The sequence below is a fragment of the Cavia porcellus genome, unplaced genomic scaffold (genome assembly GCF_034190915.1).
Source record: "Cavia porcellus strain 051 isolate PalLab524CR breed Dunkin Hartley unplaced genomic scaffold, mCavPor4.1 scaffold_31, whole genome shotgun sequence".
Classification (NCBI taxonomy): Eukaryota; Metazoa; Chordata; class Mammalia; order Rodentia; family Caviidae; genus Cavia; species Cavia porcellus.
Genome location: NW_026947514.1, coordinates 26616931 through 26639840, shown reverse-complemented (window position 1 = coordinate 26639840; position 22910 = coordinate 26616931). Strand labels below are relative to the sequence as shown.

The 22910-nt window shown below is 44.0% G+C and overlaps 3 protein-coding genes across 14 annotated transcripts in view; 2 read left to right on the top strand and 1 right to left on the bottom strand.

Moving 5' to 3' along the window:
- Flvcr2 (FLVCR choline and putative heme transporter 2) overlaps positions 1 to 3550 on the top strand; it is a 46988-nt gene extending 43438 nt beyond the window's left edge. For 2 of the 3 annotated variants that reach the window (XM_013155302.3, XM_013155301.3), the window contains 2 exons: positions 1424 to 1468; positions 1927 to 3550. In XM_013155302.3, the coding sequence (XP_013010756.1) occupies positions 1424 to 1468; positions 1927 to 1995 (114 nt within the window). In that variant the 3' untranslated portion in view covers positions 1996 to 3550. The remainder of the gene's footprint in view (positions 1 to 1423; positions 1469 to 1926) is intronic. The other variant, XM_003472318.5, reaches the window with a different exon arrangement.
- Positions 3551 to 6364: 2814 nt separating this feature from the next.
- Positions 6365 to 15544, bottom strand: Erg28 (ergosterol biosynthesis 28 homolog). The gene is made up of 5 exons (XM_003472435.5): positions 15215 to 15544; positions 12505 to 12665; positions 10386 to 10476; positions 7232 to 7350; positions 6365 to 7116 (listed from the first exon to the last, which is right to left on the bottom strand). Exons 2-5 carry the CDS (start codon positions 12635 to 12637, stop codon positions 7037 to 7039), a joined length of 423 nt encoding a protein of 140 aa, XP_003472483.1. The 5' UTR covers positions 12638 to 12665; positions 15215 to 15544; the 3' UTR covers positions 6365 to 7036.
- A 75-nt stretch (positions 15545 to 15619) lies between these two features.
- The window catches only part of Ttll5 (tubulin tyrosine ligase like 5), a 273386-nt gene continuing 266095 nt past the window's right edge, over positions 15620 to 22910 (top strand). For all 10 annotated transcript variants that reach the window (XR_010044946.1, XM_063241307.1, XM_013155221.3 and 7 more), the window contains exons 1-3: positions 15620 to 15821; positions 17103 to 17271; positions 22377 to 22483. Coding sequence is in view for 9 of the 10 variants with exons in the window: in XM_063241307.1 (XP_063097377.1) it covers positions 17198 to 17271; positions 22377 to 22483 (181 nt within the window). In the remaining variant the exon portion in view is untranslated. The remainder of the gene's footprint in view (positions 15822 to 17102; positions 17272 to 22376; positions 22484 to 22910) is intronic.

The following is a 22910-nucleotide window of genomic DNA, read 5'->3' as shown; positions in this document are numbered from 1 at the left end:
GATACAGGCAAACAGGAAAACAATAGAAGTCAAATATAATTCTACTTCCTAAAAGTACCCTAGGAGCTTCTTAGTCCATTTTCCAATGCTGTAACCTATGGGTATGCTTATATGTGTTTTATTTTCTACCCTGTATATTTGCTTAATGTAGCAAATAAAATCACACTCTCAGTTTTATCTCTCTCTCCCTCTCTCTCTCTTTCCACATGTATCCATATCTATATCTCTCTTCTCCTCTATAGCATTGCAGTTGTTCTAGTATTTCACTATTCTTGCAGCCAGAGCCTTGTGCACATAGCCCGGGTTTGCTAATCAGAGCGGGCTGGCGTTTCTGGCTCAGTCTCCTTGACTATGGGATATTAGAGTAACACTGGGTGTAAACAGGACCCTAACATTGCAGTAGAGGAGCTCGACTGTCCTGTGGCCCTGGCTAATGCTCTGTGCATGTCTGGGCCTCACTGCCTGTGAAGCTACTTAGTATTAAGAGAAAATCAGTGTCGGGCCAGGGCTGCCACCGGGGAAACTATGGCTGTCCCAGAGCATCCCTCTTCTGGAGCCCTGTCATTCTACGCCCATGGTGGTCAGTGTAACTCAGAGACCTGAAGACAAATGCACTGTCAGAGCCAGACGAAGACAGAGCATGCAGCAGATCTAGCCGGATCTGTCTTCCTGCACATCAGGGAGATGTACAGGTTGGCTAAAAGGAAACAGAGGCAGGAGTCACAACTGACCTTGACTATGAAAATTACAGTTTGGGTTTTCTTCCAGCATATAGACAGCAGCTGCGTTTTCATCCATTCTGACCTCTATCTCTGATTGTGATTTCAAGGCAATGGCTTTGGGGTGGCAGGCACGTACGCATGCATGGGTGCATGTGCGCATGGAGAGGCTGAGTCACTTACCTGTCAGCTGCTTGAATGAAGATTCCTTTTGTCTGGGGCTGACTGTAGCGCAAAGGTTATCAAGCCTAAAGTGGGGAAGGCTGTATTTCTGCAGCTTTTGCTCTTGCTATAGCCTGGCCATGAGACGCTCCTGGGGAAGAAAGCATCATTTGTCGGCTGGCCTCTAGCCTGGCCCTACACATGTTCCTGAAGTGGTGCTGGCTGTGCAGAGCCAGGACTGTGCCTCCTTACTAATTAGAAGATACTTCATGGGAACAGGCAAAGTACTTCTTAAAACAGCAGGCAAACACCCAAGTTGACAGTATGTGCCAAGGACCTCACAGGGTAATTTCTAGGCTGTATCTAACTCTAAAATCACCTGACAAGTGTGACTGGGAGGCCCCTCCTGTGTTGCCCCTTCCTGAGGAAGCCAAGGCCAAACTAACTTGAAGGCTTTTTTCCTCTGCATAAAGTATGGATATATTGCATTTAAGTTGATATATGCAGTTATGCATGTGGCCTTTAAAAAATTCTCTTTATAGCTCGGCATGGTGCAAACCTGGAAGCCCAGCACTCGGGAGGCAGAGGTAGGAGGATTACTGTGAGTTCCAGGCCGGCCTGGGCTACATAGTGAGCTCAAGCCAGTCTGGACTACACAGTGAGACCCTGTCTCAAAAACAAAACAAAATTGTGTGGAAGTGATTTCTTAGCCTCAGAATGAGGAGGGAAAGTGGGCTTTTCTTCTGCTTCCAACCAGTTGAGCTTGGGTTGATGTCTTCTGAGTGGGCTGCTTTGTGGTTGTTGTGATGCAATAGGAAGTGGCCTTTTTGCCTTGGATGAGTGGCTCTGGTGGGGAGCAGTGCTTGGGGAGTGCACTTAGGCACAGGCCAGGGGCTGCTGTCTGGCTGGCTGTCCTTGCTCTTGTGGATAATGAATGGCCCCTGGCTCTGGCCTGCTGATTGGAGTTAGGGCCAGGCAGTTGCTCCAGCTGGGGCGGAGTCCTGTGCCTTTTACCCACGGGCTGCCTGCCTGCTTTGCCTTCCAGAAAGCCCACGAGGAGGAGGACAGCAACACCAGGAAGGCACCCACTGTCATATCAGAGGTTCATTTCTGACAGGGAGAGGTGGCAGTGACTCAGGGAACACGAACATTCCACCTCTTCACTCAGCTCAGCTCTCACTGCCAGTGCACAGGTCTTCATCGGAGAAGCTTTTGGAGGGCACCAGCTGAAAATATTTATGGCTCGCATAGTGGTGCCTCGGCCTCTGGCAATCCCTGGAGAGCTCGATGACATCTTCGACATCCAGTCATCAAACACAGACTGGATTCCCACCCCCTTCACCTTTGGGAAAGCTCATGGCTGGTGGTGTTGGGAGAGGATGGTGGAAGGTCCTGGAGTCTTCTGGTCTTTTCTCCTTGCCTTCCATCATCACCTTCACCCTCATGGAGAATGCTTGCAAAGTTATCAAGGGAAGAAAGCTTATTCAGGATGTGAACTTTTCTAGTGACTTAAAGCTTCACGAGAAGCCCAGTTCTTTCTAAGGAGAGAAAAGCTGCTTTGCCTGAGGGTCATTACTGGGTCATCAGAGGGACTGTTTGACAACCTGCATCAGAGCAGCCCCACAGGGCAACTCCATGAGGACTCTTGACTCCCGCTGGGATCTGTCTAATGATGGGATCTATCTCCAAATTCTCCTATGAGTTGATCAGACCAAACATTGATAAATTTGACCAATGTTTTGTTGCAGCCATAACGAAGGAACTGATTTGGGAAGGTGAACTATCTTGAGTTGGGATGAAAAGATAGTTTTCCTACAAAAGAAGTTCCTGTCCAGGTACTTCAGTGTGTCCTTGGCCACTCTGTGCACCCTCATCCTGGACTCTGCACTAGGACACTGTTATCACCTAAGCATGTGTTTTATCTCAAGGGAGAAATCACAGCCAACTGCACTGTAAACTTCACTGAAAATGAAATCACCATCATTCTGCTCTGACAAGTCCAAGGCTGCTTCTGAGAGATGGGAGGACAGGGGTAGCAGGAAAGGTGCTTCTTGAAATGGGCATTGTGTCTGTTTGATGGAACATATCCCACCTTGGGTGGGGATAGATAACATTTGCACACACTCGCACCCCCTACCTCCTGCTAGTGAAGTCTCTATCAGATAGTCTGCATTTAAATATCCAGTTTTAAATATCCAGTTCAAGCTGACCTCCTTGCCTACCTGGCTGCTGCCTGGCTCTTCACATGGGCTTTAGTAGTATCTCCTGAAGCAAGAGGAGTTTAGTTATTTCCCTGTGTTGAGCAGCTGTGGACATGAATCACCGTGCTATCCAGTTTTGGCCACAGTCTGAGCCTCAGTGTATCATAGCAGCCTGGGCTGGCTGGGTGCTACTGTTGGACCTGAAGGGACCACATGTGTGTATTTGTGTACAGAGCCAAGCAAGGGATGTGAAGCTGTGTATGTAATAGAAGTCTACTCTTACAGTGATGGGAGTGTTGGAGAAGGGAGAAATGCCTTATTTTTAACAGGAGACCGGTGTTTGTTCTTCAGCCCCTCAGAATGTGTTAACAGCATGTTTACTGAATTCATGGCTTTATTTTCAATATGTAAGTTGTATTTTCTGTTTGTGATACCATTTTTTGAGACAATAAAGAGTTCTTGAAGTTGTCTGCACGGTCATTTGGCGGGGCGGCAGCAGCTGGTGGCAGTCCCGTGAGGGTCTCATGTGTTTCTGAGGGCTTTGGGATGTATGGGGGAGGCTGGGGTGGGGGGTGGTGACCCAGGCCAGAGGAGCAGCAGCGGCAGCCTTGCACAGGAGGATCTATGTCTTCTGCAGACACAAGTGTTTTATTTTTAAAGACCTACAGTCCCAGCTCTATTGGGGAGGCTGAGGCAGGATTATTGAGGCCAATCTGAGCTAAAGAGGGAAGCCCTGTCTCAAAAGATAAATGAATAAAAACTAAAGATGTAAAGATTTCTGTCTGCTTATATGCAATACTGCAACTCAGTGACCACCAAGTGACCCTGGCCTCTTCCCCCATTGTGTCCACACGGGAATGCGACTGCTGGCAAGACAGCTCACTGTTGTTTCTGGCTCTGCCTCAAAGGGTGGCCGAAGTGTTTGTCCTGCGATTATCCAAGTCACACCAGCTTGCTCTGGCCAGAGTCCACAGCTTGGCCCCCGGCATCCGCAGTCCTACTTGCCCGGATTTCCTTCTGCACTGCCCACTTACTGCCACCCCTGCCACCCCCATGGTGCCCACCTTACACTTGGGACCTGGATAGGCTACTTCCATCTGTTTCCTGTACATTTCTTCCCTAGAGCTGCACTATGTCTGTGGCATTCTACACCATTTACTAGCAAGTCTTAGTTGCAGTAATCAGCAGTAGCTAGACAGCCTGATCCTACTTCATGTATTTCAGATTTTTATTAGTACATGCTTGCAATACATAATTACATTCACTATGGGGTGTTGGCATGTGTGCATATCTTTTTTCTTTTCTTTTTTGACAGTGTCACTGTGCATTTCGGGCTGGCCGTACACTCACTATGTAGCCTACAGTGTTCTCAAACTCTTGATGATCCTCTTGCATCAGTCTCTTGAGTGCTGGGGTTATGGGTACGCAACACCACAACCTAATAACACATTTTAATTCTTTTTATCTCATCCCATTTTTTTTTTCGTCTTTTTGACACAGGGTCTTGCTATGCAGTTCAGCCTGGCCTTGAGCTCACTTTGTAGCCCAGGCTGGTCTCAAACTCAAGACTATCCTCCTGCCTCAGCCTCCCAAGTGCTGGGATTACAGGCCTGAGCAACCATGCTGGGCTAACTCCATTGTACTTTAAATCAGCTGGGGAGGGACTCAAACTCAAGCCTGGGCTGTTAAGGCTAATGGCTCTCCGTATACTCCCTTTAGATCCATTCTTAGAGGGCTACATTTTATACTTCGGTTCTTATAGGTGGCTTCCAGGTGGATTTGCACTCAAATGTAAACTCTGTAAGACCACTGCTTCTTTTACTGCCTCCTTTCAACAGTGACAGCGATCTTACCTTGAAGCTCTTTTTCTAGAGCCAGTACTGTGGGGGTTTGCAGTCTGGAACCGCTGTGCCCTGTTTGGCACCATAAAGGAGCCTGAGGATGAAGCCATGCCAGGCAGGCAAAGCTGAACCAGAGCTGGTGTTCAAATCAAACAATTCCTGAAGGCTGGGACTCTCAGAACTCCTTGGTTGTGTCAGCCATGTTTTCTTTACTGTGTAAGGTAGATTTTGTTCCTTTTACCTGAAGAGCTGACAGACGGGCTGGGAACGTAGTTCAGTGATAGAAAGCTTGCCTAAAATGTGCAAGGCCCTGGGTTGTCTCTAGCACTCCTGAGGTTGTTCTAGTGTATTTAAGTATAAATTTTGCTTGATTGTCATCCTCTTGCCAGCCTCTGCCTCTTTCACTTCCTCTTTTTCATGCACTAGTGATACTTAATTCACTCCACGGACAAGACTCTGCTATAAGTTGCTGCTTGCAACTTAAATGGGGAAGTGCCTACTTCACGTGTCAAGACATCTGCCGACAGAGCTTTCAAGTGTCACTAAAATCCCACCACCTGAGGGCGAGGTTTCTGATTCCTCCATATCCTTTACTTCCTTCCTCTTGTTCAAAATATCTGGTTTTCTATAGGGTTTGTCTTCTTATTGGAAGTTCTTTTACGGCTCACTTGTGGATTCTACTGCCTTGACTACAGTATAACCACCATAAAAGCTGGGTTTGCCTGTCTTACTGGTTTTTCTTTCTCAAGTGTCTGGTATTGAGAAATATGAATAAACACTTGCTGAAATAATAAATAATAAGTGGCCTTTCCAGTACATGCACCATGAGCGCAGGCCAGCCAGGAAGAGTCATCCTGGCGTGTGCAGAGAGAAGCTGCTTCCTCCAGGGATCACCCTTGGGGTCTTGTTGGCTCCCTTTCACCCTCACGCAGCTGTTCTATGCTAATTCTGTTTTCTGCTTAGGCATCCCTAAGAATCCATTTCTTCAGCTAGAAAATAAGAAAGGGTCCTGATGTTGAGCTGTGAACTTAGAATTTTGAAGACTGGAGAGTAAGATTTGACTTGAAGAATATAGGCAGCTCAGCGTGGTGGCACATGCCTGTAATTCCAGCACTCTAGGAGGCTGATACAGAAGGACTGCAGGTGTGAGACCAGTATCAGCAACTTGTTTCTAGATAAAGACAGCACAGGCTAGGGATGTAGCTCAGTACAAAAGCTCTGATTCAATCCCGCATACCAGGGGGGAAGGTGTGGAGAGAGAGGGTGTGAAAGTAACTGACAATAAGGAACTAGGTGGCGTGGGGGCAGCTGCTGGGCTTACCTGACTCTTGAGCTGTCCTGAAGCAGTGAATCTGAGCAGACAGAAAGCTGTGACCTTCTTACCCCAGGCTCAGGAAGGAGCAGGCTGGTCTTGTCTGAGAGGATGTCAAAGTACAAGGACTGAGCACAGGAGAATTTTTTTTTATTATAAAATCTGTTACACAATAACAGCTGACTAGAAGGTCTAAAAATGGCCTGGACTCTCCCAGCGCTCCTCTGTCTGTTGGTCAGAGGAGCTCTGGTTCTGCCTGAGCCTCCTTGGAAGCACTGCCTCTCCTGCCCCCAGCACAGCTCTGGTTCCGAGTCTTGGTTCTGGCAGCAGAAAGGAGCCCAATGCATGTGGATGACACCAGGAAGCAGCCCTTGTCATAGCTGCTTGGGGTGGCCAGCAGCTTTAAGTTTCACAGTTCCATGTTCCTGGCACACAAATCAAATCAAGGAATGTAAATAAAAGGAAAACCAGCCGAAGCCTTTTGGAAAAGGGAACCCAGAGGGTAGGGCGGTCGGGGATGGAGGAAGAACTCATTGAGCTTCTGAGGTATGGCAATTTCTCGACTAGATGGTGTTAGAGAAGAGTATCCACTCTAAAATTATCTGTAAATCATCCGGGTATGTGATGTGCTTTTCTGTGTGCAGGACATACCTTAAAAATGATAAAATCAAAAATAAAACCAGAAAAATTTACAGAAGCTAAAAATGGTAAAGGGGCTGAGATGGAGCCAAAAAAGAAGACAGGATGAAGGAAGAAGCAGAGATGGAAGATGACGGCGTCTTGGAGGTGGTGATGCTGGCCTCAGTTCCTCTTCTTCTGTCTGGATACTGGCTCCACTTCCAGGTACCGGAGCCCGACCAGCATGCCCAGGATTGAGAAACCTTAAACACACAGAAAAGATGACTGGTGGACACAAACTCAGCCTCTTTCCTAGATTCCTGGACAGCCTCAGTGCTGGGCCAGCTGCTGCAGGTCTGGGGTGGTTGGGGTGCTTACTTGCCACCATCAGGGGTGCCAGGACGCCAATTGTGGGAGCTGCAGTTCCGAACACGAGCAACTCAGAGAGGAAGTGGCCCAGAGCGAGGAAGAAGGTCCAGAGCGTGATATGGTAGAGCCTAAGAGGGCATCAGAAACAGAACGAGAGTTACTGCTCGTTCAGTACAGACGGGGCAGAAAGGGAGATCTGTCTGATACCCACGAGTGATGATTGTGGCCTAAAGGAAAGCACAATTGTTCAGGAAAGCACCTGGCTGTTTGATCAGATCACTCTGTCATCTAGGGCAAAACTAAAGACTTTGGAGGCTATCTGGTCCAGGAACCCAGATGGGGCCTCTGAGTCTTGGCCGGGTAGAGAACCTTGCCAGGGCCGTGTGGAGTCTGGACTTGGGTAATCCGAGGCAGTGCAGACAACTCAGGGTCAGCTGTGCAGACTCCTCTTGTGCAGCTGGCAGACCTGTGCAAACTGGTGGCTGCCCACATGCAGCCAGTGTTTCTATGACAGAAGCCACAGGATGGATGTCTTGAATAGAGAGTAAGGTGGATGGCTTCTCGGGGGCTTCGAGAGGCTCTGGTAGCACAGGTGAGTTATTCTGTGTCTTAGCCTTAGAAAGGTGCTCAGGTGGTGGGCATGGTAACAATGTCACAGGATGAGAATTCAAACTTGTTCCTCAGCTTTGACTGTGACATAGAAGAGAGGTTACTGGCTATCATCTGGGTTGCTGATAACATTTTTCTTTCTTCCTTTTTTTTTTGAGTCAGAAGTCTTATTGGGCTGGGGATTTAGCTCAGCGGCATAAACACCTGCCTTGCAAGCGTATGGTTATGAGTTCGATCCCCAGTACCAATAAAAAAAAAAAGTCTTATTCTTACAACCCAAACTGACCTTGAACTAAGAGATCCTCCTGCCTCAACCTTCAGAGTGCTGGGATTACAGGTGTGCATCACTATGCACAGCTTGTGACATTTTTCTAAACTGAAATTAAAAAAATTTAAACACATAAATCGAGCTGAGGATGGTGGCTCACACCTGTAATCCCAGCACTCGGGAGGCTGAGGCAGGAGGATTCCTGCGAGTTCGAGACTAGCCTGGGCTACAAACTGAGCTCAAGGCCAGCCTGAACTGCATAGCGAGACCCTGTCTCAAAAAAAAATTAAACATATAAAAAGTGGTATTATAATGACCCAAAGGTAGTCAGTATCCAGCTCTGTCTAATCTTAGCACTTAGACATTTTTGTTCATTTTTCTTCTAAGTAAAATATGACAAAGAAATACAGTGTCAGATGTGGTTGTAATGTGCCTGTAAGCAGGAGGCTGAGGCAGGAGGACTGCCATGAATTTGAGGCGAGCCTGAACTACATAGTGAGACCTTATCTCAGAAAAATAAGTTTTACAGATAACAGTTAAAGCATCCTGTGTACCACTGTCCTGTCTTGATCTCCACCCTTCTTCCCCAGAAGTAAATGGCTTTATTATTCTGAAGCATGTTTTAACAAGGATGCATGTGTGTTGCTTTTGGTTTTCACACTGGTGGGGGTGGGGAATAAGATCACAGTACACGCCGGAAGTGCCTAGATCAAAGTCCTAGGCTGGAAGGGCTGGAAGGAGCAAGTCAGCATTTGTGGTTGCCCTCTGTTGGGTAAAGGGAAAAGCCAATGGCTAGGAGAGGTAAGGCCAAGTGTGAATCACCTCTGCTTAGCGCAAAGCCCAGCAAAGCGAAGGTGCATTCCTTAGACTATCAGCAATTCCTTGCTGTGGCAAAGGTCTTTAAAATGATTACTTAGTCCTCCTCTTAGTCACCCTGAGACAGAGCAGCCATCTTTATCATTTTATAGATAAGCAGACCAACTTGCAGATAAACTTGCAGACAAAGTAAATAATGAACTTGTTGCTATGAAGCTAATTACCAAACTAAAACAGACCAAACAGGCATTTTCTTGTTTTTGTTCTTGGCCCAGGCTGTTTCTACTAAAGCATACTGCTTCCAAAAACATGTGTCAATTTAGGGCGAGTAAACCACAGTTTCAAGTTTAAAAAAAAAATTAAAGTGGGAGAGATTAGAGGGCTAATAGTCTTGCTTCAAATCCCACTTGAGTCTGACTTCTTCAGTTTACATTAATTGGGTCTCTAAGATTTAGATCTACAAAATCTGGAATGAAAACCACTACCTCCTAGGCCTGCTAGAAGGAGGCTTAATCAAGGTCATGGAGGCGAAGGCTCCTGACACGATTAGAGGGGCTCTGTGGGTATTACTGCCTCCTCTTTTCTCTAGCTGCTGAGAGCTTGTGTGAGACAAAACTCCTTTGGTGTGAGGTTGGCATTTTGAATCTCACCCGGTGGACTGTGCACTGTTTCCCCCTAGCTTGTGATGATCACTGCTTGGTTGAAAGCTTTCACCCCCTCCAGTGGCCAGAATAGGATATGGCATTATTTAGGCAGGAGGCGATCACTGCCTAGAGTCCTTCCAGCTGACTTACTCCAGGCAGAGACAGCACACTTAGCTCCCTTCACCTACTGACTCTGCCTGAGCAGACATCAGCTTCCTTGTTAGGTCCTTTTCTCATGGATTTGATTTGTGTTCACTCTTGTTTCTGAGGAGAAATGTAAGAAACACATGTGTGGGTGACTGTTCTAAAAAACACATGCCAGGGTTGGGGATGTAGCTCAGGGGTACAGTGCCTGCCTGCCATGCACAAGGCCCCAGGTTGTCCCCAGCACCACAAAACAAAAAATAACTGAAGCTAAAAAGAACACACTGCTCTACTACTGTAACAGAAGAAAGACTGATTTTTTTTAAATCTTTTTTTCTCTTTCCTTTTCTGTTTTGAGACCATGCCTCCCTATGTAGCCTAGGCTGACCTTGGACTCTTGATCCTCCTGAGTACTGGGATTACAGGTGTGCACCATGACATCTGACTGAAAGGCTTATTCTTTAGTAGTGAAATTGGGGGGAGTGGGGAGATGATGCAGACTACTGCAGTTTGCTATGTCAGTACCAAAGGAATTCAGATTCGGAAGACTTGTTATGTCTATATTATGTTTTTTAGGCCCGGAAGGAATGGAGTCTATTGGTCTTTTATTACCTACATGTTAGGCTAAGGGAGGACCCAGTTCCCACAAAAGGATGCTGAAGTTCTTCCTTCCCTTACATACGTCTTGTTGTGGATGTCAATGGCACAGAGGCAGCGAATCACTGATGAGAGCAAGGTCCAGATCCCAAAGGTCCGGGCTTGGAGGCCATTCACTGTGTAGTAGAAAAATCAGGAGTGTTGAGAAGGGGAGGGCTGGAGCGCCTTCCATCTCTTCCTACTTCATGAGGGGTTCACAGGAGGTAGTTGAGCCTGACCTCCCCATGGCTTGGCAAAACAGAGGCTCTGGTACTGCACCAGGGGACTAGGCGGAATGGAAGGAAATTCCAGGAGAGCTGTTCCAATCCTCTTCAGATGTCTACATCTCAAAACCCAGCAAAGCACCCACTTAGGCAAATAACTCCCAGCTTACATTGCCTGTTCCTGGAAACCTAGAGAGTGTGATCAAGACACACTCTGTAGTTCTATCTCTTTGGGGTTCTCTGGGAGAAACTCTGTTCTTGGTGGCATTATTCTGATATTGCTGTGTTAAACATCTTTTCCTGAAAGTAAGGGACATATCCCACCATAACTAGACCCTGGACACTTACTACAATCAACTAAGGGAGTTTTTAAAAACTACTAAGGCCTGAGTACTGACCCAATTACATTATGCTGTCTGGAGTTGGCCCTGGTGTAAACATTTTCTAGAAACTCTCTGCTGGGTGACTTAAGGTAGTCAGTGGCTTGGAAATGCCAAAACAGTGAAAGCAGTGGTATGTTCTCTGCTGGCTTGTCCAAGACTGACAACTGAAAGATCTTTTAATGTGTACCTGGACTTTAAGGATAGTCTGGCCTTTGGAAAACCAGATAGCTCTATCAATCACAGCAATGAAGACTTTCGGATGGTAGTGAGAAAAAAAATTACAGATGCCAACCAAATATGTGTATTAGTTCTGGACGGCTACATTCTTTAAAATCACATGGACAGTTTTTTGATGGAAAGGCTTTACAGCAAGTCCTATGGCCTGTGGGCTTCTCTGTCTCAAGATTCTTTTTTTATTGGTACATGTTTATAGTACAAAATGATTGTACTTCTTATGCACAGTTGGTACATGTACATAGCAGATCTTAATTTTTTTTTCTTTTTTTCTCTTTTGTTTTTTGGGACAAGGTCTCCCATTATAGTGTAGGCTGGCCTTAAACTATGTGGCCCAGGCTGCCCTGGAATTTATGGCAATCCTCCTGCCTCTGCTTCCCAAGTGCTAGGATTACAAGCTAGTGCCACCAAACTCCAGTTCTCAGTCTGCAAAGGGCCAGATCAGATAATTTTTAAAATCCTGTGTACATATACAAGGTTCTAGGACAATCTGAGGGCGGGACTTGAGGGGGGGAATTTTCCTATTCATTTTTCCAGGTTTTTCACTCCTGTTATATTTGATATAATATATCCTGTTATATTTGATTGCTATATACTCCTGTGTTCAAAATAAGCCTTAGCCTACTTAATTTCACTTTATACTCAGATGTTGCAAAAAAAGTGAGCTAGGTCAGATTCTGAATCTGGGTTAGCTATAAATGTGACAGAGAACTGTCAGCCACAATGAAACAGCACTGCAGCTCAAAGTGTCCCACAAAAGCAAAATGAAGAGCGTGCCGTTGTGTAAATACACCTGGCAGAGAGGTCGGGTAGACAGAAAAGGTCGCTGTGTGCATTCAGAGGGTTCACTGTGGGAGACCAACTTGGAAGGATTTGTGTATCTGCTGTGGGATTCCATCATGGTTTGGGAAGACTGAGATTAGTAACTGTCCATCTATAATGTGGACATAAACCATGTGTGCCATGACCTGATTTCTGAAGGGGCTTGGAGATACTATTAAAAGCTTCTTTATAGCCTTTTCTAGTCAGGCACCTCAGAGTCACTGAATGAGGGCTCCCTCTCCTTAAACCATCTTTTGCACACATTACCTGTCCGGGGCAGTGTGAAATGGATGAACAGCTATCTAGAGAAGCTTGTGAGGAAAGGGTAAGTGATCTTCACAAAGCCTGATACCCCTGTGGTATCAAAGGCCAGATTAGGCAGCCTCAGAATCACCTGAAGGTTTTAAAAATTAGATTTCTGGTCCCTCCTAGGCTCAATACTTACTTCCCTGAGAGGGAAACTGGTCACTCCTAAATAGGATGCAGTTCTTTGGTTTCTTACCAAGGTTGGGTTTGCCAGTGTAGAGCTTTTCATAGAGGAAGGAGTGGTCTCGGAAGCTCTGGAGCGTGTTCCCCATGGCTATGATGGACACCATGACCAGCCAGCTTCGTAACACATTCAGGAAACGGCTCATGATGACCCCCACCTCCAAGGGTGTTTGCCTTGGAAACAAAGGCAGAACATGCATGACAATGCAAATAGTACCTTTTAACCAGAAGCTCTCTCGCTAGACTGTCAACCTGTGCCCCATTTACTGAGGCTTTACTAAGCTTAATTGGCCAATCATTTATGAATTCTTTCCAAGCCCTTAGGCCCATCCATTCTCAATTTTCCTGACATACTACTTTTTTTTTTTTTTGAGATAAGGTCATACTAACATGCCTGGGTTTGCCTCAAATTTGCAGTGTTCTTATCTTAGGTTCCTGAATAACCTAGCTAAACATACCTCTCTCTTGCTTCACAGAGCTAACTTTCTGCCAGGGAATATTTAACCTACACTGAAGTGTAGTGAACCTTCCTCCACTCAGAGTGACAAAGGTGGAAATGACAAATACGGTGGGGAAAAAGTAAAGAAAAGAAAGGGAACAGCAGAAAAAAAGGTGTACAGATATCACTATAAAGCAGTAGAATGGAATTCTGTGTAAGGCTTATGGAAATTGGTCTCAATACTTAAGTCTCACTAATAGTGGTGATGAATAGTAAACACCGTAGTCTGTAGCATAATACTTACCATTGTCCGAGTAATTCTCCAAAATATAGTATATTACCCTAAATGATAACTCTTTTCTCTCGGGTAGAATCAGTGCTCTAGTATCTCTGTCTTTGCTTTTGTTGGACTTTTTTGTTTTTTTTATATACCGGGGATTGAACTTGCGACCTCATCCTTGCCAGGCAGGTGCTTATGCTGCTGAGCTAAATCCCCAGCCCTATCTTTGCCTTTTTGCAAGTGACTGAAAGAGGTCCTATTTTCCTCTCTCTCCTCTCTCCTCCCCTGCTCTCCCCTCCCTCCCCTCCCCCCCTTTCTTTCTTTCTCTTTCTTTTCAGAGTACTGGGGATCAAACCCAAGGCCTTACGCTGGGAAATATTCCCATTTTTTTTTCCCTGACAAAGTTTCACTAAGTTGTCCAAACTGGTCTTGAGTTTGTAATCTTTCTCTCTCATCCTCCCAGAGTGCTGGGACTATAGGTGGATGCCCTCACACCCATTTTAAAAATGGCTATAAATATACTCACAGATCCCTGTCTGGTTATTGACTACAGACCCTTCCAATGCTATGAGGCCTTATACATTTGTAAAACCTATGGTGTGATGCATCATTTATATCTTTGGGTTTTCTCTGTTCTTCAGATACATCATGCTTCAAAAACTAGAAAAACCTAAAAGCTAAAAATAAATAAACTGCTGTGACTTTCGAAACAGATTATATCAACAATCTTGGTATGGGTTGCAACACCAAGAAAATAACAATAGGCATTTATTATTGGGCACATCCACTACTCACTATGCCACCTGGCATATTATTATCTCAATTAACCCTTACAAAGTAGGCAGATACTACTAGTATTTATAAGAGAGTTGGACAGAGAGGCTAAGTGATTATCTTGAGGTTGTTTTGCTAATATATGATAGAATTAAGGCAGAACCATCATTTGTTGGACTCTATATATTGCAATACTACCTCACTGATAATGTTTTAATGAAGTTCCTATTTTTGAGGAAGATAAGCGTATCATTATCACTTTATCTTCAAATTGTATGAAAAGTACAATTAGGTTAGTTTTTTTTTTTTTAAAGTTTAGATCAACCTTCACTGAGTAATGATTCCAATCAATTTAAGTGAATCCTATTTAGATAAAGAACATGCTTCTCCCATCACCACCACGACCGGTAGGCCCACGGTGTATTCTCTGTTGTCAGATTCACTTCTTGAATCCAAAGTGCTTATCAACTATTAGGCTTCTTTTGCCTGTCTGGAATAGAAGTTTCAGTACAGTTCCATACCGTACTGAAAGGTAGTAACTAAAGTCAGCAATGACCCAAGACAGTTTGAAACATCAAAACTCAACTGAAAAAGAGCTCTGGAGGAGATAGGGTGAACTGACAAACCCCTCAGGTAAGCATGGATCAGGAGGGGTAGCCTCTGTTCAAATCAAGAGAGAACAGGGGTCCATTAGACATTGCAGTCACTGCCTGGGCCATAATCCATCTTTCCTTTTTATCTCAATAGGCGATCAGATTGCCTCTAGGTTGGAAAAGCTGCATGGTTGCCTCATACACCCACCACCCTACTTTCCAGCGAGAGTTACATATCCCAGCAGGCAACCTGAGCCTTTTTAAATAGCTTCTGCCAATTCCTCAACCCTATTACCCTGGCTCTACTATTGGGCAGCTATGTGAGTCTGGGCAAGTAATTTACCTTTTGCAACCTAATCTGCAAAATGGGGGTACACCTAATTCCCCCTAGGATCACAGGAACTGCATGAGAAAAATTGCAGGCCTCTCGCACAGCGCTAGGCTCACAATCTGTTCTGCCCATTTGTTCATACATTCTTTCGTTCCCGGAATTCACTAAGCCCTACCGTAACTCCCTCCGGTCCTGGCCCCTCGAAGTCCTCTTTGTAGCCTCTGAGATAAACCCAATATTTCCAGATTCCCCAGATTCTCTCAATCAGCTAGGACATACACATCTACATCCTTCTCTAAAACCTACCTGGTGATCCGACCCCCAGCACCACAGCAGCAGCAAACAAGCTACCCCAGGACAGCTCCAGACCAGGGTCCACCTGAGCCATTTGTCTCCGCCCCCGCTCTCAACTCCGCTCTAGGATTGGGTCGTTCCCAGAAGCTCTTTCTCTGATTGGCTGTGCCGGTTTTGCTTGAGCAGGAGATGGGGAGTGAACCCCTTTGCTGCCAATCAGCGTTTGCCGCTTTCTAAATCTCTCCGCGGCTCGCCGCCCACGCACTACACTCTCTCGTTGAGCGTAGCGGAACTCTAGGTTTGGAGGCAACCTTTTAGTGGGGGAGAAAAAAAAGAGCAGATAAAAGAAGCTAACATTCCCTTCTGCCGTGGGCAGGGCTCTGTGCCTGCGCCGCGCCGCGATGACGACATCTATCCGCGCCCGCGGCCCAATGTGGTCCGAGCCGGGTGGTGTGCGCCTGCGCAGTGGCTCCGAGCGGGCGGTTGCTTGTTGGTTGTTGTAGTAACGGGGGAAGCAGCAGTCGGCGGCTGCTGTGAGCCTGGCTGGGGAAGGAGGAGGGAGGTAGGCGCAGAGCCTGGTCCCCGCCTGCCCGCCCCCGGCCATGGGAAGATGAGACAGGTAAATCCTTGCGCCCGCGCGCTCCCCTACCGGAGGGAAGTTCGCTCTTGGTTCTGGGCGGGCGCCCTGCACTTCCCTCCTAGAGTCCCGGAGCAGCTGTTAGCTTCCGGGCGCGCCAGGCTGAATCGCTGCAGCAGAGTCGCTGCGTCCTTCCCGAGGGGAACCTCTGCAGACCTGTCTGGGATTAGGGGTGAGCTGGGCGTGGTGCTGAGGTCTTGTCCCCGTAGGACAAGAGCTCCCATTAGGCGAACGTCTTTAATCTTCCAAGAGCCAAGTCTCTCTTCTCTATGTAGGGAGACTAGGAAAGGCTAGCATCCCTTCCTCGCTTGCGGGCTTTGTTGATAAGTTAAAGGACTTAATATTTTGGGAAGATTGGGAAATCCTCTTGTGAGTCCCCCGAAGAGAGTCATTGAGGTTTTTGATACTGTAATATTTCCGCTGAAGCTCTGTAGGGCTCTTTATCAGGATCGGTGTTTTTTGTTTTATAATCATAATGTAAATATGGTTAATAGAATAATAAAGTTTAGAGAGGTTGATGTGAAATAATTATCTCAGAGTAATGGGATTATGATCATTTAAACATTTTCATTACAGTATGTGTAGTTTTATTTCAACGAACATGTACTTTTTTCCTATGGAAAGATACTTTGTTAAAAATATTGTGTTGGAAGTTTTCTAATTTTAATGTATATTTAAGGTTTAGTTAGCTGCTTGTGATTTTTACTAAGGGAGAATAATTATTAAGATATGTGGAAGGGCATTGCCCCCACCCCCACCCCCCCGCAGCTATATGACCCTTGAATAGGGGAAATATATTTACTAATATTTTAGTTTAGTTGAATTGGTTTGACTAGAAACAAAATGGCATCTTGCCTGTGTGCTTGTCATAGAGTCTTAATAAATATTTGCAAAGGTCTTGAAGGTTGAGTTTAAATTTTCATTTTTAATCCCTGTTAGATTTGTCTAGCAAGGTATCTGTTTTAGGGACTCAGCCTCCTAACTCAGACTGCCCTAAAAGTGGAGTTGATCCTTTTGGTTAATGGAAGATCTAGTGTATAAAGGACACAAGAGAAATTCAAACTTAATAACAACTCATATATATACAGACGGTGTGTTTTAAAAAGATCTCAATTTTTGTGTCATATGTGAGGCACTGTGACAGCTAAGCGTTTAGAGATTGGGCACTATTTAGGAATATGTACACTATTATTTGGAGGATCATCAGCAAAATCAAGGATTAGAGAGCTGCATTGTGTTTCAGATCACTTGATTTTCTTGCAGGAATCTGTGCCACCCAAATTGTCTGAGCCAGTGAATCTGCAAGGAGAGGTCTCTGAGGCCCCTGTTTGCTGACTGTATGACAGACCTTGAAGGAAATGCCAGTTGTGATGGCCCGGGACCTGGAGGAAATTGCATCATCCTCAGAGGATGAGGAGGCGGTAAGCCAAGAGTAAGTACCAGCAAGCTTGCTTTTGGTTCTTTGCCATTAGGATGAAAAAGAGCTTCTTTTTTTCATACATTCTTTTACCCTATACATCATATCTTTCCTTTGATATTGTCTGATTCTGGTTTTAGTTTCTATCCACATCTCATTCAGAATATTATTGCTCGGTTCTATTAGCTGTCAAAAGTGAGGTGAGAGTCTGTTTCTGCAGTTATGAGTGAACTACATTACATGCAAAATGCACGCAGTAGGTCTTGATGGTCTCTTGATCAGGATTTCCATTGTAGAAGGTTTTGAAGTTTTTTTATATTGGGGAAAAGTAGCTCCCCAGACTCTGTGATGTTGATTTATATTATGCTAGTTTCTCTAACAGCCTTTATAATGATAGAATGGTGGGAATATAAAGAAATCATGTTACCATGGCAACTTCGGGGAGGATATTAGAATTCAGTAGCCTGTGCTGTGTACTGTGTGCTTTCTTGAGTTCTTTTCAGTTTTCTTGATTGCTTGACCCTCATAATAAAATGAATGATGCTGATTAGTGCAGCTGTTATAGACTCTACTTCATTTAATCTGAAGATTCAGCTATTATATCTTACTTGTTTTCAAGATGTTATTGTTCTCACTTTACTAAACTTGTTCTTAGAAGTATCATGATGTGGTGGTGCATGGCTATAATCCCAGCACTGGGGAGGCTTGAGACAGGAGGATATCACTGCAAGTTCAGGGATAGCCTGGGCTCCATAGTGAATTCAAGGCCAACCTAAACTACACAGCAAGACCCTGAATCCAAAAATAAAATAAAAAAGAAGTATCAAGAAATGTCCTTAGAGACCTTTACAGAGAGTGATGGGTTGATATTTAGACTTAGATTTCCTGGCTTTTGAATGACTCTACTATTTTGCCTTCTTTAATGTTATTGACACAAAATAGAGAATCTGGTTTTTTGTTAATATACGTGTTTTATGTATCTGTGATACTCTTGGATATGCGCATGATGTGCATCCTGAAAAATAAGAATAATATCTCTTTGGCTGTTTTGTAGGGGCATGGTTAGAATCAAATAAACTAATATTTGTGAGATTATTTTTTAAAGTATAACATACCATACAAATGTAAAGTACAACTCTTACTGGTTTTAGTATTGAATTTATGGTAGATTTTTTATAAGGTAGAAGATTATTTATTTAAAGAAAGTTATGGAGGCATTAATAAAGCTTTGAGAATAGACTTCTCATCATTGTTAGGTCATAGAAAATAATAGTGATTTGACAATATTATTTGGGTCATTCTCTTTTAGGATAATTAAATGGCTAATTCCCACTGGTTATTTTGACTTGTCCCATTTTGCTTGCAGTGTGCTGCCTTTTTCCATCTCATAAAAAGTTTTAACTTCTGCTGCAAGCATCAGTCTTTTCCATTTTCAGCATTATCTCTCTCTTTCTCTCTCTTTTTTTTTGGTTTGGTACCAGGGATGGAACTCACGACTGCACGCTTGCAAGGCAGGCGCTCACGCCGCTGAGCTAAATCTCCAGCTCCCTTCAACATTTTCTCTTTGTGGGTATAGAGGTGGTGGACAGATAAAGTTTGTTGCTTGTATTCATAATTGAGAAATGCTAAATTTCTAATAGAACTTAGTGAAGATGTAGATGTATTTTAAGGTATCCCTCCTCCCTATCCAAATTCATGAGCCTTTTGCTTTTCTTTCTTTCAAAGTCCTACTGTTGATAACTATTAATTTTGCTTCTCAGCTTACATCTTGTCTCTCATATACTCCAATGTTTAAATCAGTTTGATCACATCTGGGGCAGTGACTTACATTTGAAAAGTATTAGAAGTTAAAAGATTTTAAGTCATCTTAAAATGTGTAGATATGTTTTATTTTAAAAATGTATTGCTTTGATCCAAAGCCATATATCTTTGCTTAGGAATGTGGCCCAGTGTTGAGTGCTGCCTAGAATGCATGAGGCCCTGTGTTCAAGTTCCAGTACCATTAAAAAAAAAAAAAGTATCATCTCAATGATGTATAGCCACAAACATCCTTTGTCTCTTCCTGGATTCCTGGGGTTTAATATTAAAGCATAGTGCCTTGCTGCTTTGTACTTCAGGTTTAGAAACTGTCCAAGCAGTCCTTGTTTTGGATGGCATTATTTCAAATAGTACATGAACAAAGGCTGTTCTGTATTTGTGTCAGGGGTCCTAAATACAAATTTATGTGCAAATATGGAAATTTCATAGATGAATTTGATGTAAAAGTCTGGAGATACAGTTTAGGGGTAAGAGTGTTTGCCTAGCATGCACAAGGCTCTGGGTTAACCCCTGGCAACACCTGATCAAACCAAAACAAAGTAAGAATTTGATGCAAAAATCTTTAGTCACTGAAAAAAATAGTATAGTCACCTTAATTTCTTCCTTTTTTAAAAACTTTTTTGAGTGCTGGTGATTGATCTCAGTACTTGGTCTAAGTACTTGAAGCCCTAGTAACTTTAATTTCTTTCTTAAAAGGTGGTTTTATATCAGAACAGTTAAACAGTGAGTGCTGCAGGAATTTAGAGAAGGAGGATATTGTCAGGCCAGAAGAGCAAGATGTATGGCGGCCTCGAATGAGGCTTGAAGACAGGCAGACATGGGGAAGGCAGGGGTGTAAAGAAGGCCCAGGAGCAGGAATTCATGCGCTGCTTTACACCTCCATCGTTGAGTTGTGTAGGCTGCTCCCAGGAGTGAAGAGGATGTAATCCTCATGAAATTGCTCTTCAAACTTTTCTTTGGCTTTCAATATAGAGTGAGCTAAAATACTGGCCTCCTTCAGTAACTAATCATTCAAGTCCTTTATTCTTTCGTGCTCTCCAAAGCAGATTTGCTTAACATACAGCAATTTCTGATGTGAATGAAAATTTGAAGTCTGTATGTTCACTTTTTAAATCATTTTTTCCCTTTAGCACCACCTGGTGGGAGCATGCTTTTAATGACTTAAGCCTTTAGTGCTTTTTCATGACTATCCTTTTATATGTTATAGGTTGTAAGCAAAGGGTTCCTTTGTCAGGGATGTGGATTCCCACAGACAGTACAGAAGGGCCCTTCGCTGTTTCCCACTGCATATCTGTTCATTGTGTTCCTGTCTCTCAACAGGCATTTTTGACCATAGGGACAATTCATTGTTTGTAGGCACAGTGGTGCCAGCTAGTAGCTAGTGCTAAAATGACAAGGAACTTTGGAGAGTTTCCAGAGTTTCTGCCTGAGACTTGGTAGCCTAGGATGCTTGTCCTGTCCTCTAGCCACTGACAGAAAAATAGTGGAAAACTTGTATTTGGAAGAGATCATAGGAGTCATCTGGCCATTTTATAGGTATTAAAGATTAAAAAGCAAGCAAACCACACACACACAAAAAAAACCCTGGTTGCTAAAACTCTACCCTATAAACACCATTTTTCACAAATAATGAAAATTGTATATTGCCAAAATTGAAGAATGAGAACAATAAACATCGGTGTTCCATTTCTGGAAAACAGGAAATGAAGTAGAGGTCGAGGGTTCTTTGCTTCACCAAAAAGTGGCTCAACCCGAGCGTAAAGGCTGCCTAACTTCTCAGAGTGGTAGCCTACCTTCCTTTGCATTCAGAGGCTGTATCTTAAATTTTTGGTGGGGAGGGCGGGCACCGGGAATCGAACTCAGGACCTTTCACTTGTCAGAGAGGCACTTATATCACTGAGGTATATCCCTTGGCCCTGAGGGTAGATCTTTTAAAGCTTGGTTGGGTCGGGAGCATATGTTTTTGGCTCTCAGATTTGTGGCATGGTTTTTGTTAAGGGCTGTGGTCATGTGAGTGGAGTGAATTTGGCTAAATGGATCTTACTCCATTTAAATAATTAATTTACATTTTCAGAGTGCTAAATTCAGTTGTTCAGTGAACAGAACTTTACAGAAATGTGTTTATTCTGCAGAGCAGAACAAGCGCAGATCCTGAGTTCAGATACCTGCCCGCACACTTAACTGGCTGCCCAACACAGACTGGGGACTCAGTTTCATTTAATTTTCTTTTCCTTTCTACCTCCCTTTCTTAAGGAGCTTGACGGTTTTCCTCATCTGTGAGAAAATATCTAAGATGGCTTAAACTGAGTTTTCCCGAGGATAGGGAAAGAATACAGTTGGAAGCCCCTTTTTGCCCTATGGCTTTATACTGGAGGAAAACATATATAGTTCCATTTAGCATAGTTTTCTTCAAAACATGTGATTTTTTTTTGAATGAATCTTTTTTTTGAGACAGGATCTCACCATCTAGTTCAGGCTGGCCTTGGACTCACTGTGTAGCCCAGGCTGATCTCAGACTTGTGGCAATTCTCCTACCTCATCCTCCAGAGTGCTGAGATTACAGGCATGCACCACTACACCCAGCCAAAATGTATGATTTTAATTGGGATGCTTACATTAATCTAGAGTTCCTAGCTCAGAATCTTAGGATGGGTCATCCAGTTCGCGTCAAAAGGCACTACTGTGTATAAAAGGCAAAGTGTAAATTATTGGGTATAAATCAGGATCATTTATGTGTCAAGGAATGAAAATATAACTCAAACTATCCTACATAACAAAAAGGATTTATTAACTCATACTGAAGCAGGGCTCGATTCTGCAACACCAGCTTCATTACCCACGACCTCATTTCTTTCCTTTTCTCCTGGAGGCTCCCGCTGACTCCCTCCTTTACTGACAGCTTCAGGCTGTCCCCTTGATGTCACAGAGTGACTGCTGCACTTCTAGACTTTTCATTCTCATTGTAAACCAGCAAGGGAAAGATAGACTGCCACCTACAGTTGCTATGGAAGAAAAAGGAAGCCTTCCTTTCTCAGAGGGTCTCAGCGCATGACTCCTTATTTCTCATGGGCTCTAATTGGTTTATGTGCTCCTCCCTGAACTAGTCATTAATAACCAGAGTTAAATCTTAACCTGTGGCTAAGAATGGGAGATGATGAGAGATTGCCCACAGAATATTTGGGCTTGTTCCTGAAAGAAGTGGAAAGTTGCTAAGAAACAAATCATAATAATCTACTTTAGCTGTTAATTCAAATTTTGAGCTATAAATTAACAAGCCCCATCCTCCCTTTTCATGGTTGTAGGGATCATCCATGTATCATGTGGACTGGAGGCTGCAGGAGAATTCCAGTTTTGGTATTCCACGCTGAGGCTATTCTAACAAAGGATAATAATATCCGAGTAATTGGAGGTAGGTGTTATCTCTTCAATGGAGGACAAAGCTGGGCGTGGCCCTGACAATTTCGTCTGGGAAAATTAATATGACATAGTGCAATGGCCATGTCCCTGGGAAAAGTTGTTACTGGAAAGAATGTTTTATCATTTCTCAAGTTGTTTTCTGCATATGTTTTTCCTTTGGATGTTCTCAGAATTACGTATACATGTTTTGTTTTTAAATTGTGATAAATCGCATGTGACAAAATTTACCATTTTAACCAGTTGAGAGTACAGTTTATTGGTGTTTAGTACATTCACAATGTGCATATCCATGACCGTTGTCTAGTCTGAAGACATTTTTTACATCCCAAAAATAAAGCCTGTACCCATTAAGCAGTCATACTCAACTCTCCAATCCCCCTACCCAAGGCGGCTACTAATCTGCTGTCTCTGGATTTGCC

Excerpts from the sequence above, each read along its gene's own strand:
- Erg28 (XM_003472435.5), bottom strand. The coding sequence starts at position 12,637 with ATGAGCCGTTTCCTGAATGTGTTACGAAGCTGGCTGGTCATGGTGTCC. Across the intron at positions 10,477-12,504 it reads CACTGGCAAACCCAACCTTG|TGAATGGCCTCCAAGCCCGG; the intron begins GTAAGAAACCAA and ends TCTACTACACAG. Across the intron at positions 7,117-7,231 it reads GGCACCCCTGATGGTGGCAA|GTTTCTCAATCCTGGGCATG; the intron begins GTAAGCACCCCA and ends TGTGTGTTTAAG.